The following is a 20,113-nucleotide window of genomic DNA, read 5'->3' as shown; positions in this document are numbered from 1 at the left end:
TCCTCAGCCACTTGTGGACTTCAACTCCCAGAATTCCTCAGCCACTTGTGGACTTCAACTCCCAGAATTCCTCAGCCACTTGTGGACTTCAACTCTCAGAATTCCTCAGCCACTTGTGGACTTCAACTCCCAGAATTCCTCAGCCACTTGTGGACTTCAACTCTCAGAATTCCTCAGCCACTTGTGGACTTCAACTCCCAGAATTCCTCAGCCACTTGTGGACTTCAACTCTCAGAATTCCTCAGCCACTTGTGGACTTCAACTCCCAGAATTCCTCAGCCACTTGTGGACTTCAACTCTCAGAATTCCTCAGCCACTTGTGGACTTCAACTCCAGAATTCCTCAGCCACTTGTGGACTTCAACTCCCAGAATTCCTCAGCCACTTGTGGACTTCAACTCTCAGAATTCCTCAGCCACTTGTGGACTTCAACTCCCAGAATTCCTCAGCCACTTGTGGACTTCAACTCCCAGAATTCCTCAGCCACTTGTGGACTTCAACTCTCAGAATTCCTCAGCCACTTGTGGACTTCAACTCTCAGAATTCCTCAGCCACTTGTGGACTTCAACTCCCAGAATTCCTCAGCCACTTGTGGACTTCAACTCTCAGAATTCCTCAGCCACTTGTGGACTTCAACTCCCAGAATTCCTCAGCCACTTGTGGACTTCAACTCCCAGAATTCCTCAGCCACTTGTGGACTTCAACTCTCAGAATTCCTCAGCCACTTGTGGACTTCAACTCCCAGAATTCCTCAGCCAGCTGCCTGGGGGATTCTGGGAGTTCAAGTCCACAAGTCTTAAAGTTGCCACAGGTGGAGACCCCTGATCTAGAATAGAGTCCTTGACTTACAGCAGTTCCTTTAGTGACTGTTCGAAGTTACAACAACACTGAAAAAAATGACTTATGGCCTTTGCGGCATCCCCATGATCATGTGATCAAAATTCAGGCGCTTGGCAACTGGTTCTTATTTATGACGGTTGCTGTGTCTTGGTGTCATGTGACCTTCTGGGAAGCCAAGTCAATGGGGAAGCCAGATTCACTTAACAACCAAGTTACCAACTTATCCACTGCAGTGATTCCCACCCCACTCCAGAGGAAGGATGCTGCCAAATCCCCATTCCCACCCCACTCCAGGGGAAGGATACTGTAAAATCCCCATTCCCACCCCACTCCAGGGGAAGGATACTGCAAAATCCCCATTCCCACCCCACTCCAGGGGAAGGATACTGCAAAATCCCCATTCCCACCCCACTCCAGGGGAAGGATACTGTAAAATCTCCATTCCCACCCCACTCCAGGGGGAGGATACTGCCAAATCCCCATTCCCACCCCACTCCAGGGGAAGGATACTGCCAAATCCCCATTCCCACCCCACTCCAGGGGGAGGATACTGCCAAATCCCCATTCCCACCCCACTCCAGGGGAAGGATACTGCCAAATCCCCATTCCCACTCCACTCCAGGGGGAGGATACTGCCAAATCCCCATTCCCACCCCACTCCAGGGGAAGGATACTGCCAAATCCCCATTCCCACCCCACTCCAGGGGGAGGATACTGCCAAATCCCCATTCCCACCCCACTCCAGGGGAAGGACACTGCCAAATCCCCATTCTCACCCCACTCCAGGGGAAGGATACTGCCAAATCCCCATTCCCACCCCACTCCAGGGGGAGGATACTGCCAAATCCCCATTCCCACCCCACTCCAGGGGGAGGATACTGCCAAATCCCCATTCCCACCCCACTCTAGGGGAAGGATACTGCCAAATCCCCATTCCCACCCCACTCCGGACAGGGCCGGATAGCTCAAGCTGGTAATAGCCTGTTATTAAGAACACCGAAGCCTGCAATTATTGCAGGTTCGAGCCCGGCCCAAGGTTGACTCAGCCTTCCATCCTTTATAAGGTAGGTAAAATGAGGACCCAGATTGTTGGGGGGGCAATAAGTTGACTTTGTAAAAATATACAAATAGAATGAGACTATTGCCTTATACACTGTAAGCCGCCCTGAGTCTTCGGAGAAGGGCGGGGTATAAATGTAAACAAAAAAAAAAACTCCAGGGGAAGGATACTGCAAAATCCCCATTCCCGCCCGATCAGCTGGGAGAATAGATGGGGAGGGGGGCCAGTCAAAATTTTTACTACCGGTTCTCCCAACTACTTAACATTTCCGCTACGGGTTCTCTAGAAATAGTCAGAGTTGGGCTGTGGTAGCTCAGGCTGGTAAGAAGCCTGTTATTAAAACACAGCTGCCTGCAATTACTGCAGGCTCGAGTCCCACCAGGTCCAAGGTTGACTCAGCCTTCCATCCTTTATAAGGTAGGTAAAATGAGGACCCAGATTGTTGGGGGGGGAATAAGTTGACTTTGTAAATATACAAATGGAATGAGACTATTGCCTTACACACTGTAAGCCGCCCTGAGTCTTCGGAGAAGGGCGGGATATAAATGTAAATAAATAAATAAAAAAAGAACCTGCTGAAACCCACCTCTGCCTCCCCCTCCCCCGCATTCCCTCCTTTGCAAGCCTTGCCGGTTTTTCTCTCGCCCGAGTCGCTTTCGCTTTCGGTTTTTGAGTGTTAAAGATAATGGACTTCCCTCCAGGGCGGAGCAACCTAAATGTAAACCAGGTTGCAGATTTCTTTCCCCCCATCTCGCCTCTGTCAGTCTCTCGGAGCAGAAGGAGGAATCCGCGCTTGGGATCGCGATGGGGCTTTGGCGGGGGTTGCTCGCGTTGCTCCTGGTGGGAGCCTCCTCCGGTAAGGAGTTTTTTGGGGGATGCGCGGGGGGGTTCGCAGACCCCTTGATTTAGCTGGCTGGGATTTATTCAGGGAATCTCTCCCTCCCCCTTCCCCGTTATTGAGCGATCGGGTGAATGCAGGTGAATATCCCGCAGAGAATCCTCTCCTTGGATCGCCTTCCTAAAGGAGAAGCGCTCACGTTTGCCGTCCTCGGATGCGAGCCTGCTTGTTCCTATGGATCCCATTCTTCCCCCCCAGCCCTGGATTCTGGAATAAAACCATTTTATTTGCCTCCAACGATGTTGGATCGTCTTCGCCCATTCCGGATCCACCTGGCTCCCGATCCGGGACCGCCTGTTATAATAATAAACAGATCCAAGACAAAGTTAGAACAGCTGATCTTGTGACATTGTGTACTTAGCTAGGTAGGACTCTGGGGGAAAAGGGAGCGGGGGGGGAGGGGAAAACGGTGTCATTAACCCCCTCCAGATACAGGATCAAATCTCCCTTTGGCTTCCAGTGATTTCCTAGGGCAGAGGTCTTCAAACTTGGCAGCTTTAAGACTTGGGGACTTCAACTTTCTTTCTTTCTTTCTTTCTTTCTTTCTTTCTTTCTTTCTTTCTTTCTTTCTTTCTTTCTTTCTTTCTTTATTTTGTCACAACAATATATGTAACTATCAGACAGAAAGGTTATATAGTATATAAAGGTATAAGCATATATATATATGTATGTATGTATGTATGTATGTATGTATGTATGTATGTATGTATAAGCATATATATATATATATATATGAAGAAGAAAAGAAAAACAATAGGACAGGAACAGTAGGCACGTTTGTGCGCTTATGCACGCCCCTTATGGTCCTCTTAGGAATGGGGTGAGGTCAATAGTAGAAAGTTTTTGGTTAAAGCTTTTAGGATTATGAGAAGAGACCACAGAGTCAGGTAAAGTATTCCAAGCACTGATGATTCTGTTACAGAAGTCATATTTTCTGCAATCTAGATTAAAGCGGTTGACATTAAGTTTAAATCTATTGGTTGCCCTTGTATTATTGCAATTAAAGCTGAAGTAGTCTTTGACAGGAAGGACATTACAATAGATGATTCTGTGAGTTAAACTTAGGTCTTGTCGAAGGCGACGGAGTTCCAAGTTTTCTAAGCCTAGGATTTCAAGTGGTGGGATAAGGTATTTTGTTGTTTTCAGAGGAATGGAGAACTCTTCTTGTAAAATATTTCTGGACACGTTCAATTGTATTGATGTCAGAGATGTGGTGAGGGTTCCAAACAGGTGAGCTGTATTCTAGAATTGGTCTAGCAAATGTTTTATATGCTCTGGTTAGTAGTGTGGTGTTTTTGGAAAAGAAGCTACGCAAGATTAGGTTTACAACTCTTAGAGCCTTTTTTGCTATGTATTTGCAGTGGGCTTTGGCACTTAGATCATTTGACATGAAAACTCCAAGGTCTTTAACGGGATGGGGGTCATCTGTGAGGTAATGTCCATCAAGGTGGTAATGTCCATCACCAAAATGTTGGATAACCATCTGTCTGAGATGGTGTAGGGTTTCCTGCCTGGGCAGGGGGTTGGACTAGAAGGCTTCCAAGGTCCCTTCCAACTCTGATGTTATGTTATGTTATGTTAAGCGAGAATTCTGGGACTTGAAGACCCCAAGTCTTAAAGCTGCCAAGTTTGAAGAGCCCTTGTCCTAAGGGCATTTCCCTCTGGTTTTCCATGGTTTTCTTCAGAGACTATGTTTGGTTTCCTCAGCTTCTGAGAGAGCCAGGGTGATCTAGTGCAGGGATCTCCAAATGTAGCAAACTTTTAAGACTCGGGGACTTCAACTCCCAGAATTCTTCAGCCAGCCATGCTGAATTCTGCAGAATTCTGGCTGAGGAATTCTGGGAGTTGAAGTCCCCGAGTCTTAAATGCTGGCTGAGGAATTCTGGGAGTTGAAGTCCCCGAGTCTTAAATGCTGGCTGAGGAATTCTGGGAGTTGAAGTCCCCGAGTCTTAAATGCTGGCTGAGGAATTCTGGGAGTTGAAGTCCCCGAGTCTTAAATGCTGGCTGAGGAATTCTGGGAGTCGAAGTCCCCACGTCTTAAAAGTTGCCAAGTTAGGAGACAGACCCCTGTGGTGAAGGCACCAGGCTAGAACCTGGGAGGCCACATGTCCTGCCTCAAGGTTGCTTGGATGCCTTTGGGGGCAAACTCTTCTTTCCCAATCTTAGGAAGAAGGGAGGCAAGGGCAATCCACTTCTGAAAATGTTATCTGCTGTCATGGCACCTGGACTTTAATAATGATAACAGTAACAGTTGGTAGGTACCTTGGAGGTCATCTACTCCAACCCCCTGTTAACGCAGGAGACCTATACTAGGGACTTGAACTTGAATTAGATTCGAATCTTAGCCACATTTGCTTTTCCTTTTGGTTGGAAATGTTTCCCTGCTTTTCCAAGCAAGCTTCTTCAGTGAAAAGAAAACGGACGCTCTTTTGAGGACCATAATGTTCACATTTTCGGCAGGGAAGGTTTGGGAGAGGAGTGGAATCCATTTACGCTGAAATGGGAAGCTTTTCCCTCAATAGAGGGACGTGGGGGGGGGGAGGCTTCAGACATGAGCTGCTTCCCCACTTTTTAACGCTGCTCTCGCGTCAGTCCCCAGGAAGATTTATTTATTTATTTATTTATTTATTTATTTATTTATTTAATCATATTTTTATACCGCCCTATCTCCCAAGGGACTCAGGGCGGTTTACAGCCAAGTAAAATATACACATAAATACAAGTTAAAACCCCAATTTAAAAAACTTATTAAATATGGCCGAATATTAAAACCCCAATAAAATAGTAAAACCCCATTAAAACTGTTCTATCCTTAGAACAATTAAGGAGGGTCTGAGGCGTGGTCATTAACAACCCTTTTTATTTAATACGGAAAGGAAACAGCGAACAAGTAGAACGAACCAAAATAGGCAACTGAACTACGGCTGCCTGACAGCAGCTTAAATTCTGACAGGCGAGCCTGGCGGGCCAATCAGGGTGAAGGCAGGTTCCCGCTTCTTTAGCCAGCCGCGTCTTATCCAATCGCTGGCGGCTAGCAACAGGCACGCTTTTCCCCGGGTCGTATCTCCGAGGACATAACACCCCTCACCCCCCAGACAGCGCAAGCGTAATCATCCAAATACGCCGGACGACGTCGGCTCCGCCCCGATCTTCTCAGTTCAGGGGCGGCTGCCGTCAGGGTAGGAGGAGCAGGGCTGTTCTCCCTGTGCGCCGTAGGGGACTGCGCAGATGGACTCAAAGGAGGCCGGGACATCGCTGGAGTGCCTGGAATTGCAGGTAAGGTGGCCGTCGAGATCGCTCCGGGTGTAGAAGTTTGTGTGTGTTCCGGCTGGGCCCTCAAGCCCCCTGGAAGGGCGCCATCTGCTGAAGTGGCGGACTGTCGGCCAGGGGTTGGATTGGCCGCCCCGGGTGTTGGATTGGCAGACTCTCGGCCAGGGGTTGGGCTGGCCTCCCCGGTGACTCTGCGGCGCAGCTGATTCACATGGCGGCGCCAGTGACGACCGTCTTCCAGTTGGACCCTATAAGAATAGGGTCCGGTTAGATGTGTGATGCGTCCTGGAAGCCACCTGTTGTCGGCCCCGAAATTCTCTGCATAGATTGAATCCCCTACCTGGAACTCTCTGTGGCGAGGGCCCACTGCTCTGGGTGTTTCGGGGGTATAACTTGGGTGTAGGCGATCTAGGGTGGTCCTCAAGCGCCGACCCATTAACATTTCGGCCGGGCTGCGGTTAGTTACTGGGCACGGGGTGGTGTGCTGCGCCAAAAGGTATTGGCATACCTTTTGGTGCCAATTGGAGGACCCCAGGCGGCTCAAAACTTCCTTGGCTGACCTGACTGCCCTTTCAGCCCGGCCGTTCCCGGCCGGGTGGAAAGGAGCCGTGGGGGCATGGCGGATGCCAAGCCGCGCCAAAAACCCCTGAAAGTTTGCCGAGGTGAATTGGGCTCCGTTATCGGTAACGATGACGTCGGGTAGCCCGTGGGTGGCGAACAGGCCATCCAAAATTCGAATAACAGCCCCTGCTGTGGGGGAGGGCGTTAAGGCGATGTCTACCCACTTGGAGTACGCATCGACTAGGATTAAGAAAGTTTGGCCCAAGAAGGGCCCCGCGAAGTCCACATGGACTCGAGCCCACGGGCTCCTGGGCATTTCCCACTCTCTCACGGGTGCAGCGGCCGGTGCGGATCTGGAGGACTGGCATTGGGGGCATTTTGCAACCCAGGCCTCAATCTCCTGATCCATGGCTGGCCACCAGACGTAACTACGCCCCAAGCCCTTCATCCGCACAATGCCGGGGTGGGCATCGTGCAGGCAAGTTAGAATGCGGCGCCTAAGCTCGGGGGGAACTACCACTCGATTTCCCCATAAAAGGCAACCCTTGAGCACGGACAACTCATGCTGTCTGCGGACAAATGGCTGGAATCCGGGGGCCACAGGTCCCCGTGGCCACCCCCTGCGCACCCAGTCCAGGACTAAGGAGAGGACTGGATCTTTTGCAGAAAGTGTTGCTATATCGGTTGCGGAGATGGGCACATCCCAGTCCTCAATAAGAAGGACAGTGGAAGATGGGGCCGGGTCTGATTCAGCGACAGGGAGGGGGCAGCGGCTGAGCGCGTCAGCGTGCCCAATAAACTTCCCTGGCTTGTACAGCAGCTGGTAGGAGTAGGCTGCTAGAAACTCCACCCAGCGGGACATGCGCGGGGATAAGATCTGGGGGGTCTGTCGGTCCCCGGCTAGCAACCCCAATAACGGCTTATGGTCGGTGATCAGTGTAAAAAACCGACCATAAAGGTAGTCATGGAATCTCTTGATTCCGGCTACCGCGGCTAAGGCTTCCCGATCGAGCTGACTGTAATTTCGCTCGGAAGCCGACAAGGTGCGAGAATAAAACGCGATAGGGGCTTCTGTCCCATCCGGGAGTAGGTGGCTTAAGACGGCACCCACGCCATAGGGTGATGCGTCGCATGTCAGGGAGAGAGGCAGACACGGGTCGTACTGTATCAGTACCGCCGCGGATGACAGGGTGTCCTTGACCGCCCGGAAAGAAGCGGCGGCCGCATAGTCCCATTTCCACGGGGTTTTAGACGTCAAAAGCCGGTGGAGGGGCTCAGCTAAGGTGGCCTTATGGGGCAGGAATACTGAATAAAAGTTAAGTAGCCCCAGGAACACTTGTAATTCCGCCTTGTTTTTTGGCGGCGGAGCGTTCCTGATAGCTTCGACTTTGGATGGGGCAGGGTGGATTCCCTGAGAATCTACCAAGAAGCCTAAAAATTCTACCCTTGGCACCCCTAAGCGACATTTGTCCTTCTTTAACTTCAATCCGGCAGCCGGAACCGGGCGAGCGCAATCTTCGGCGAGTTCTGATCGGTCAATGGCGAGATCAGAACATCGTCGAAATAGGGCACAACTCCGGAGCCCTGTAGCACCCCCTCCATTAGGCCCTGGAACAGCCCAGGGGCTATACTGACCCGGAACTGCAGGCGGTTGCACTTGAAGGCGCCCCGGTGGGTGACAATCGCCTGCGCCATGGCAGTCGAGTCCTCTACTGGAAGCTGTTGGTACGCCTGGGCGAGATCTAGCTTAGCAAACACTCTGCCTCTCCCTAACGAGTGAAGCAGATGTTGTACCACCGGAACGGGGTAGGGGTTTGCCTGCAGGGCTTTATTAATAGTGCACTTGTAATCGGCACAGATCCTAATGGATCCGTCCGGTTTCATGGGTATTACAATGGGGGTCTCCCAATTTGAATATTCAATTGGCTCAAGTACTCCCTGGGCAATGAGTTTGTCTAGCTCTTTATCCACTTTGGGACGGAGCGCTAGTGGCACCCTCCGCGGCTTAAGGCGGTGGGGCTACCTGGGGATCCAAATTGAAATTAATTGGTCGACCTGTATATTTGCCCAAGCGGCTGTCAAACACATCAGCAAATTCGGAAAAATGTGAGCCGGAACATCGTGCTCTGTAGCGTGGACCCCCGATACATCAAGGTGCAGGGCAGCAAACCAGTCCAAACCCAGGAGACTTGGAAGGTTGTCCCTGACAACCACGATAGGCAGGTGACCTTGAAATGAGCCATGTGTGACATGAACGGAGGTGCAACCCACGATTGGAATTGGGTTACCCTGATAATCTCTTAAGTTAATAGGGCAGGGCTGGAGGCGACGCTTGGGAAACCCTGGCATCATGCGTCGCAGGGTAGGCCACGCTAAGAGTGACTTAGACAAGCCGGTGTCCACCTCCATTTTGAGGGGGACTCCTTCGATCTTCACTCTGAGGTAAATTTTGTTGGCGGGAACTCCGGTGAATGCGTGGCTGACGGTGACAGCTGCGACGCTCTCCTCCTGGTCAATGGCACGGCACTCCTCGCGATAGTGTGGCGGATTTTTAGCCCCCATCTTTTTCTTGACTTGGCCCTGGTTTCCCTGGTAGGCTGGGAGGGATGCCCGGCAGACCCTTGAGAGGTGGCCCTTCCGGCCGCAGCGGCGGCAAATAGCCGTTTTAAAACGGCAGTCTGAACGGTGGTGATTTCCCCCGCATCCCAGACAATTCCCCGGGGGGGTGCTCTTAGAGTCCTTGTCCCACCTCTTTTTCTGGGTCGTCTTGAGGCGGCTCACGTTGTCATCTTCATAGGATGGCACATCTTCTTCATCCTCTCCGTAGTGGACTGTTTGCGTCTTGCCTTGACAGCGGTTCCTGTGTTGAACGCTGGATCTCTAACGCTGACTTCTCCGACATTTCGGAGGCTCGCGCTTCATCCATGGCCACTTTCAGCGTCACGTCCGTGCGGGCTAGCAAGCGGCGCTGCAGTCGCAGGTCTCGGACCCCGGTAACCAGCTGATCTAATAGCATTTCGTCTAGGTCGTGAAACTCGCACTGCAGCGCGGCGACACGCAGGGAGGCCATATATTCGTTGATAGATTCCCCCTCTCTCTGGAACATTTGTCTAAACGTGTGTCGCCTCGCGATGCGAGAAGGTGCTGGGGAATAGTGCCCCTTTAGCTTCTCCAGTAGCGTCTCCCATGTAACAGAAGCTACTGGTTGTGGGGCCGTAAGGGCTCTGGCTGTGGCAAAAACCACCCTACCACAGGAGCTCAAAAAATAGCCCCGTTTCCTGTCGCTTGAAATATTGGAGAGATCATTCGCCTGCAGGAAGCAGTCGAACCGCTCAATGTACTCCTCCCAAGGTTCGTTAGCCGGCTCGAACGGCGAGAACGTGGGCATTGGATTTGTCATGGCAGGCTGTCAGGCAGCGTGAAGGGTTGTCCGGCAATTAAGCTGACCGTTGCCTCAGGCAGTGGATCCCATCCTCGTCGCCAGTGTTCTATCCTTAGAACAATTAAGGAGGGTCTGAGGCGTGGTCATTAACAACCCTTTTTATTTAATACGGAAAGGAAACAGCGAACAAGTAGAACGAACCAAAAAGGCAACTGAACTACGGCTGCCTGACAGCAGCTTAAATTCTGACAGGCGAGCCTGGCGGGCCAATCAGAGTGAAGGCAGGTTCCCGCTTCTTTAGCCAGCCGCGTCTTATCCAATCGCTGGCGGCTAGCAACAGGCACGCTTTTCCCCGGGTCGTATCTCCGAGGACATAACAAAAACCAACTTTAAAATTTTAAATTCTAGCCCAGTCCTGCGCAGATAAAAAGATGTGTCTTAAGCTCGCAGCGAAAGGTTCGAAGGTCAGAAAGTTGGCGAAGTCCTGGGGGAAGTTCGTTCCAGAGGGTGGGAGCCCCCACAGAAAAGGCCCTTCCCCTGGGCGTCGCCAGCCGGCACTGCCTGGCTGACGGCACCCTGAGGAGTCCCTCCCTGTGAGAGCGAACGGGTCGGTGGGAGGCAATCGGTGGCAGTAGACGGTCCCGTAAGTATCCCGGCCCAATGCCATGGAGCACTTTAAAGATAATTACCAAAACCTTGAAGCGCGCCTGAAAGGCTACAGGTAGCCAGTGCAGTCTGCGCAGGAGAGGTGTCACATGGGAGCCACGAGGGGCTCCCTCTATCACCCGCGCAGCCGCATTCTGGACCAACTGGAGCCTCCGGGTGCTCTTCAAGGGGAGCCCCATGTTGAGACCCCAGGTTCCCAGTTTCACCAGGAAAGCTTATACTTAATAAGGAGAAGGAATTAGGACTTCAAACTTCCCCAATATTCTCTAACTCTCTGCCTACTCATCAGCCTATTCGCCCCGGAGGATACTTATGGAAGTTTATTCATTCCAAAGCACATATATGGAGTCGCACAACCATCCGGCTCAGATGGAAGAAGTTACTTGTGACAAGATTAGAGCCGTGATGGTGAACCTACGGCACACGTGCCACAGGGGGCACGCGGAGCCATATCAGTGGGCACGTGAGCTCAGCTCTGGCATGCATTCACTCACTGGCCAGCTGATTTTTGGGCCTTCTGGGCCCACCAGAAGTCAGGAAAAAGGCTGTTTCCAGCCTCTAGAGGGCCTCCTGGGGGGAGGAGGCCGTTTTTCACCCTCCCTAGGCTCCTAGAAAGGCTCTGGAGCCTGGGGAGACCAAAAAATGGGCCTATCAAGCCCACCATGCCAAAAGCGGGGAGGGGGGAGTGCGGGGGGTTCTCGCATGCATGCGTGGGGGTTGGGGTGCATAGAATTATAGGTGTGGGCATGCATGCGCACAACCCCCCTGCACTCCCCCCCGCTTATGGCATGCGATGGCAAAAAGGTTAGCCATCACTGGATTAGAGCATGTAGAGAGTGTTAGCCTAACTCAGCTTTTGATTCTCTGCAGAGCTGAGCTCCATAATGCACAACTTGCAAAGATAAAGCCTCCAGGCTAACTGCCAAATAGCCTAGCTAAAGTGAAATGCAAAATGTCAATTCTGCCTGTTGTAGATTAGATTAGATTAGATTAGATTAGATTAGATTAGATTAGATTAGATTAGATTAGATTAGATTAGATTAGAATTCTTTTATTGGTCGTGTGACGGGACACGCAAGGAATTTGTCTTGGGTGCGTATGCTGTCAGTGTACATAAGAAAAGATATATTCGTCAAGAACCATAAGGTATAACACTTAATGATAGACATAGTCATAGGGTACAAATAAGCAATCAAATCATATTAGGAAGCTATCAGTATAAATAGTAAAGATACAAGCAATTAAGTTAAAGTCATACAGTCATATGTGGGAGGAGATGAGTGATGGGAACCATGAGAAGATTAATAGTAGTGCGGATTTAGTCAATAGTTTGACAGCATTGAGAGAATTATTTGTTTAGCAGAGTGATGGCGTTCGGGAAGAAACTGTTCTTGTGTCTAGTTGTTCTGTTGTGCAGTGCCCTATAGCGTCGTTTTGAGAGTAGGAGTTGAAGCAGTTTATGTCCAGGATGCGAGGGGTCTGTCAATATTTTCACAGCCTTCTTTTTGATTCGTGCAGTATACAGGTCCTCAATGGAAGGCAGGTTGGTAGCCATTGTTTTTTTCTGCAGTTCTAATTATCCTCTGAAGTCTGTGTTTTTCTTGTTGGGTTGCAGAACCGAACCAGACAGTTATAGAGGTGCAAATGACAGACTCAATAATTCCTCTGCAGAACTGGATCAGCAGCTCCTTGGGCAGTTTGAGCTTCCTGAGTTGGAGCAGAAAGTATCTTATTTGAAGATAGCAAAGCTCTGGGCTAGATACCAGAAAATCTCATTCCTTTCCGTAAGACTCATTGTTTTAAGCGCTGAGAAAATCATGATTATAATCCGTAGGGATTAGATTTCTAACACAATGACGTTCTATGCAAGCTGTGTGTAAAACTATAAGAGGAAGGAAAAAGTTTTTTTCACATGTACCTGCGTTTCTGTTTACACGACTGTTTAAAGTGAGAAAGAGATAAGGTTGCCCAGTTTTGCGTTGGCCAAAAATAAAACTGGTTATCAGTTGCCTCGTGTTCAGAGTTTCATTGGCTTTATCGGTTTCTGAGCTGCACGAAAACCTTAACACTTGCATAAGCAGCAAACATTTCTAACCAATTGGAAAATAAAAGAAGACCAGTTGCCATGACTCCACTTCCCAACAACTCTACCTGGATAACTGAGAATCTTCAGGAACATTATTCTGAAACGATTGTAACAGAACAACAGTTGAAAGGGACCTTGGAGGTCTTCTAGTCCAGCCTCCTGCTCAGGCGGGAGACCTCATACCATTTCAGACAATTCCTGTCCAATCTCTTCTTAAAAAGCCTCAAGAATGATGAAGCACCCAGAATTTCTGGAGGCAAGCTGCTAATTGTTCTGACAGTCAGGAAATTTCTCCTTAGTTCTAGGTTGTTTCTCTCCTTAATTAGTTTCCCTCTGTTGCTGCTGCTTCCGTCCTCAGGTCCCGCTGGATCTCTTCCAAACTAATTAATTGGTTGATTGATTTTGCGTGATCAGTTTTGTTGTTGACTCTTAGCAACCGCGTCTCCATGACAACCAAAACTGACTCTCAGCATGTCAGCCTCTAGCCTTGAGATAGCCAATTGGCCTGCCAATCAGAACTAGGAAAAAGGTCACTGCTGAATTTTTCAAGGTTTGCCAAGGTTGGTTTGGTCTTTCTTCAGGATCAAATATCCATTTCAAGCCAAGCTCAACTCCTCATGTCCTTATGGACTTAACCTTGGGGGCAAAAAAACAAAACAAAAACATATTGTGATCTGCTGCTTTTAAAGTGAGATTGTGTACTTTCATTTCAGAGTATTTTCATGGAATTATGGGTTTGATTTATTGCCTTTTTTGGTTGCCTTTTAAATTCTTTTAACAATAAGCGACTTAAAAATTCATAGCTGGATAAAGGTAGTCCTGGACATAGCTAGCGTCACTTAGTGACCATTCAATTTTACAGTGACTTATGGCCGTTTTTCACACTTAGCCACCATTGATCACTTGATCCAAATTAAGAGGCTGGTTGCAGTGTCCTGGGATCATGTGATCCCCTTTTCTGAAGTCATCGGGGAAGCCAGTTTTATTTAAAAACTGCATTATTAACAACTGAAGTGATTTACTTAACAATGGTAATAACAGAGTTGGAAGGGACCTTGGAGGTCTTCTAGTCCAACCCACTGCCCAGGCAGGAAACCTTACACATCTCAGACAAATGGTTATCCAACATTTTCTTAAAAATTTCCAGTGTTGGAGCATTTACAACTTCTGCAGGCAAGTTGTTCCACTCATTAATTGTTCCGACTGTCAGGAAATTTCTCCTTAGTTCTAAGTTGCTTGTCTCCTTGATTAGTTTCCTCCCATTGCTTCTTGTTCTACCCTCAGGTGCTTTGGAGAATAGTTTGACTCCCTCTTCTTTGTGGCAACCCCTGAGATATTGGAATACTGCTATCATGTCTCCCCTAGTCCTTCTTTTTATTAAACTAGACATACCTGGTTCCTTCAACCGTTCTTCATATGTTTTAGCCTTCAGTCAAGTGGTGGCAAGGAAAGTCATAAAATGGAACTAAACTCACTTAACGAATGTATCATTTAGCAATAAAAATCTTGGGCTCAATTGTGGCTGTAAGTGAAGGACTATCTGTAATAGCTTTGGTCATTTGAACCTTGTCATTTGTGACTGAGATCCAAAGGTTTGGTGGCATCTTAAATATCAAATAATAGCAATAGCACTTAGACTTATATACCACTTCATAGTGCTTTTACTAAGTGGTTTACAGAGTTAGCATATTGCCCCCAACAATCTGGCTTCTCATTTTACCCACCTCGGAAGGATGGAAGGCTGAGTCAACCTTGAACCGGTGAGATTTGAACTGTTGAACTGCCATTAACAGTCAGCTGAAGTAGCCTGCAATACTGCACTCTATTGCACTTTCAATACTGCGCCACCTCGGCTCTATTCCAATAGTAATATTGCACAAGTTTTTGTGGCTAATATTTCAGTTCACCAGAGCCATAGACCAGAAAGGGATGATTTTGGGTTGATGCTAAACCGTGGGATGACCGTGACCAGCACGTGACGCATCCGGCCGATGGGCTGAGAGTTTGACATCCCTGCTCTAAGCGGTTTACAGAGTCAGTCTCTTGCCCCCAACAATCTGGGTCCTCCTTTTACCCACCTCGGAAGGAGGGAAGGCTGAGTCAACCTTGAGCTGGTTAGGATCTAACTCCTGGAAGTTGGCAGAATTAAACTTGCATTCTAATGACGGGGCCACCCACAGTGTGGGATGCCAGAATGAATGAGGTTTCAAAGGAAATCATTAAGACAGGTATTGGTTTCCACCGCAGACATATCTGGATTGATGAACAGTTTTGAGATGAATCAACATTTTGAATCATTAGGAAGAAAATAGTATTGTGAATTGAGTCAGGATCTTTCTTTCTTTCTTTCTTTCTCTTTCTCTCCCTCCCTCCTTCCTCTCTCTCCTCTCCTCCCCTTTCTTTTTATTTTTCATATGTCTTTTCAATGTGAGCCAGCTATTGATCACTTTTGATACTTTTTTTTTTTTCTGCAAATGCTTCTGGCTGTATCTTGTGATCTTGTCCACATGTCTTAAAAGTTGTCGTTTGAGAAACACTGTTTTGAAAGATCCTGAATGTTGAAATCTCCGTGCATAGGGAATCCAGTAAACTCCTTCCATCCTGCTCCGATCTCCTTTGAAGCGGTTACTACGGGTGGCATCTGTTAACATACTAATTTGAGTTTGGGTCATCCTTTTCAATCCCCTTGTAAGGCAATCCTTGTTTTTCCATGTCTAGAATTGTAATATAGATTTGCATTTCTGGGAAAAGAGAAAATGAAGAGTTAAACCTTTGACCCTGCTTAGAGTGTAAGAATTGACAATGCTCATGTTGGTGCTGCCATCTTGTGGCGGGAAAGAGGACCTCTGTTGTTTCGGTGTCACAGTTAAGAATTGTGTACTGAAAACACAAAATGGGCTGAAACTACGTAGAAATTCCTCCCACCCCACTTCCTCAAGGCTCAACTCATTCTTTCCCCCAGAAGGGACATTCTGAGGGTTTTTCTTAACACGGTACAGAACATAGACACAAAGACTGCATTTATTTTCCTCACATAAAGCTGTTTTATTGTACAAAATTACAAAATCCTATGAGGAACAGTTGTGGGTATTGGGTGTTTCTAGCATTTGCGAACTGGTAGCAAAGCAGGGGTGAAATGCTCCTGGTTTGGACCGGATCGCCTGATATGGTAGCAATGGCGGCAGGTGGTTCGGAGAACCGGTAGCAAAAATCTCTCCCCCCTCTTTCCCCCCACATGCCCAGCTGAGCTGCGCGAACATCAGAGGTTTTTTTTTTTTTACTTTTAAAAGCATTTTTTCTTCGGCCGAAAAAAATGCTTTTAAAAGTAAAATTAAAAAAAAGCCTCCGTTGATCACGCGGCTCAGCTGGGATTGTCAGAACCTTTTCAAAGCATTTTTTCTACAACTTCTTCGGCCAAAGAGGCTGTAAAAAAAAAAATTGCTTTGAAAGGGTTCTGGTGATCAGGCAACTCAGCTGGGATCGTCAGAGGAGCCTTTTATTTTTTTTATTTTTTTTGGTGTTTCTGACTTTTATTGTAAAATAAATGCATATAGAATAGAATAGAATAGAATAGAATAGAATAGAATAGAATTTATTTTTTTTTGGGGTGGAAGAATTATTTCTTCCAGGGCAAAATTTTTTATTTTCCATAATAATTCCCACAATTTGACCAGTGTACAATACAATCACTTATCCAACAATCGATCCTATACTCAAATTATACTCAATCAGGGCTGCTCGACCGCCACTCCCTCCCTTAATCCTTTCTTCCCTTCTCATCCTTCTTCTACTTTCCCCACCATCCTTCTCCTCGCTTTCCTACTTCCCCTCCTCTTTCCCACTTCTCACTTCCATCCTTTCTAACCCTCTATCTTCTCCTCCTTCTCCTCCTATCCTTTCTTCTCCTCCTTCTTTCCTACCTACCTACCTGCCTACCTACTTTCTTCCTTCTTTACTCCTCTTTCCTTACCCTTTCCCTTCGGGAGTGGTTACCGAGCAGTCCCGACTTTACACCATTCCAACTTGTTTAATTCTACCATTATTCCTGTACAATGGCAATCAATCAATTTATAATCTTCCCCTCCCCCCCCCCAGACTTCCCAGAACAGGATACAGGGTATTGTAACTAACAAACATAATCTAAAATATAACATAAAACATATTCCATTTCACACCATCACACCATCACACTATCAATTCCCTTCTTTCTTAAACTCTAATACATAGCAATTCCTAACTTCACTCAAAAACTAATTGATATTTTTTAATCTGATACTTATTTTGAATATAATCAATCCACTTTCTCCATTCCAAAATATATTTTTCTTGTGTACAGTCTTTCAAGTAGGCAGAAATTTTTGCCATTTCTGCTAAATTTGATACTTTACTAATCCATTCTCCAATTGTAGGTAAGTCTTCTTTCTTCCAATATTGTGTAATCAATAGTCTTGCGGCAGTTATTAAATTCAAAATCAGTTTGTCAGAGGAGCCTTTTAAAGGAGCCGAAGAGGTTGTAGAAAAAATGCCTTTAAAAGTTAAAAAAAAAAAGTTGGCCACGCCTACCTAGTCACATTACCCCCCCCACCAAGCCACGCCCACAGAAATTTTACATTTCAACCCTGTAGCAAAGGTAAGTGAATATCACCCCGAGTCACACCCACCTGGCTGCAGTGAGTTGTCCCATTCCCACCTCAATGATGTTACCTAGTTTGTTTAATGAAACATCTGCAAGAAATCAACCAAGCTCAGAGAGCACCAAGGACTCTCATTTTGGTACAGGGGTGAAATGTAAAATTTGTTACTACCGGTTCTGTGTGTGTCGCTTGGTGGGGGGGGGTGGTAATGTTACTGGGTGGGCGTGGCCAACTTTTTTTTGTTTTAACTTTTAAAAGCATTTTACTGACTCGAGTCGGCTTAGCTTGGCTTTACCATCAGCCAAAATCTGCATGTCCCAGATTCAGAGGCAGAATCATAAAGCATTTGAAGCAGAAAAATGACGGCTTTCTGGTTTGAGGGTCACTGTGTGAAGATTGGAGGAATCTGTCAGGTCTACCATCATATTGTAAAGGGCCTCTGTGGTTCAGACTGCTAAGACAGTCTGTTATTAACAACAGCTGCTTGCAATTACTGCAGGTTCAAGTCCCACCAGGCCCAAGGTTGACTCAGCCTTCCATCCTTTATAAGGTAGGTAAAATGAGGACCCAGATTGTTGGGGGCAATAAGTTGACTTTGTAAAAAAATATACAAATAGGATGAAGACTATTGCTTGACATAGTGTAAGCCACCCTGAGTCTTGGAGAAGAAGGGTATAAATGTAAACAAAACAAAAAAATCTGCAAGAAAAGCAACCAAGCTCAGAGAGCACCAAGGACTCTCATTTTGGTACAGGGGTGAAATGTAAAATTTGTTACTACCGGTTCTGTGTGTGTCGCTTGGTGGGGGGGGGGTAATGTTACTGGGTGGGCGTGGCCAACTTTTTTTTGTTTTAACTTTTAAAAACATTTTACTGACTAGAGTCGGCTTAGCTTGGCTTTACCATCAGCCAAAATCTGCATGTCGCAGATTCAGAGGCAGAATCATAAAGCATTTGAAGCAGAAAAATGACGGCTTTCTGGTTTGAGGGTCACTGTGTGAAGATTGGAGGAATCTGTCAGGTCTACCATCATATTGTAAAGGGCCTCTGTGGTTCAGACTGCTAAGACAGTCTGTTATTAACAACAGCTGCTTGCAATTACTGCAGGTTCGAGTCCCAAAAGGGCCAAGGTTGACTCAGCCTTCCATCCGTTATAAGGTAGGTAAAATGAGGACCCAGATTGTTGGGGGCAATAAGTTGACTTTGTATATAATATACAAATAGCATGAAGACTATTGCTTGACATAGTGTAAGCCACCCTGAGTCTTCGGAGAAGGGCGGGATATAAATGCAAATAAAATAAATAAATAAAAATAAATATTCTGGTGTCTGGCCATTATGCTGGGGCGGGTGGGTATACCTGGGATTTTTCCACTTCTGCTCTGTGCCTGGGAATTAGGGAAGGGGACAGTCTTTGGAGACGGGATAGACTCCTTCCCGGCAGGTTTTTGCCAGGTTCCAAGGGCCTCATGCCTTGAGTGTGCCTGACACCTCAGCGTTCTCAAAACATCTTCTCAGCATCACATTGGCTGCCGGTGGACTGGTCATGGGGTGGGAGGGGGTTGGGATTGGGAAACTGAAAGAATTGCTTTTGCTTTGTGTGGGAACTTCAGATTCTGCCTGATTTTACTGCAGTAAACGTTCTTTTGATTTAATCCAAGAAGAATTGTTTTCCTGAGGGGGCCGACTGGGGCAGGCCTGAAAGAATGTCCAGAACTGACGATCCCCTGTTTTCTCATTTTCCCTCTTCCTTGTTAGTCTCTGTCAGACACTCTCTCCTCTATCAGTACGTGGTGGTATCTGAACCCAATGAGGGGCTGCCCCAGTTCTTCACGGTGGGCTATCTGGATGACCAGATCATCACCTACTATGACAGCCGGAAGAAGAAGAAAGAGCCAAAGGTGTCCTGGATGGAGGAGGTGGAGAAGGAGGATGCCAACTATTGGAAGGAGGGAAGCGAGATCTTGGACGCCACTCAGCAGGTGCTCCAAGAAGACCTGAGGCATGTTCAAAACCGCTACAAGCAGAATGGAGGTGAGCCAAGGCGGGATCGACATTTGGGGCCTCTGGGGTGTGGCGGTTGATAAATAAATCGTGCATGCAGAAATAATCGGTCTGCAAGACCTGTATTCATCAATTGGATTAGAACAGGGGTCTCCAACCTTGGTTCCCTTTAAGACTTGTGGACTTCAACTCCCAAAGCTGGCTGAGGGACTCTGGGAATTGAAGTCCACAAGTCTTAAAGCAGCGGTTCTCAACCTGTGGGTCGCGACCCCGTTGGGGGTCGAATGACTATTTGCCAGGGGTCGCCTAAGACCATTGGAAATATGGGAAGTATACTTGCGAGTCGAAGAATCGCACTCCAATGGTTTATTTATTTATTTATTTATTTATTTATTTAAATTTTTATACCGCCCTTCTCCCGAAGGACTCAGGGCGGTTCACAGCCTGATAAAAAACACAAAATAATACAATATAAATACGATTAAAATATAATTAAAAAACTTATTAAATTGGCCATGATTAAAATTTAGAATAAAACCCATTAAAAACCCATAAGTTTAAAAACTAACCCAGTCCAGCGCAGATGAATAGGTGAGTTTTAAGCTCGCGACGAAAGGTTCGGAGGTCCGGAAGTTGTGAGTCCTGGGGAGTTCGTTCCAGAGGCGGGAGCCCCACAGAAGGCCCTTCCTGGGCGTCGCCAGGCAACACTGTCGC

General features: G+C 47.4%; 1 protein-coding gene across 6 annotated transcripts in view; it reads left to right on the top strand.

Moving 5' to 3' along the window:
* Positions 1-2,609: 2,609 nt before the first annotated feature.
* The window catches only part of LOC131189851 (major histocompatibility complex class I-related gene protein-like), a 63,424-nt gene continuing 45,920 nt past the window's right edge, over positions 2,610-20,113 (top strand). For all 6 annotated transcript variants that reach the window (XM_058166393.1, XM_058166388.1, XM_058166392.1 and 3 more), the window contains exons 1-2: positions 2,610-2,755; positions 19,154-19,429. In XM_058166393.1, coding sequence (XP_058022376.1) covers positions 2,704-2,755; positions 19,154-19,429 — 328 coding nt within the window. In that variant the 5' untranslated portion in view covers positions 2,610-2,703. The remainder of the gene's footprint in view (positions 2,756-19,153; positions 19,430-20,113) is intronic.

This window comes from Ahaetulla prasina, chromosome 2 (genome assembly GCF_028640845.1).
Source record: "Ahaetulla prasina isolate Xishuangbanna chromosome 2, ASM2864084v1, whole genome shotgun sequence".
Lineage (NCBI taxonomy): Eukaryota > Metazoa > Chordata > Lepidosauria > Squamata > Colubridae > Ahaetulla > Ahaetulla prasina.
This window is presented reverse-complemented; position numbering and strand designations above follow the sequence as displayed.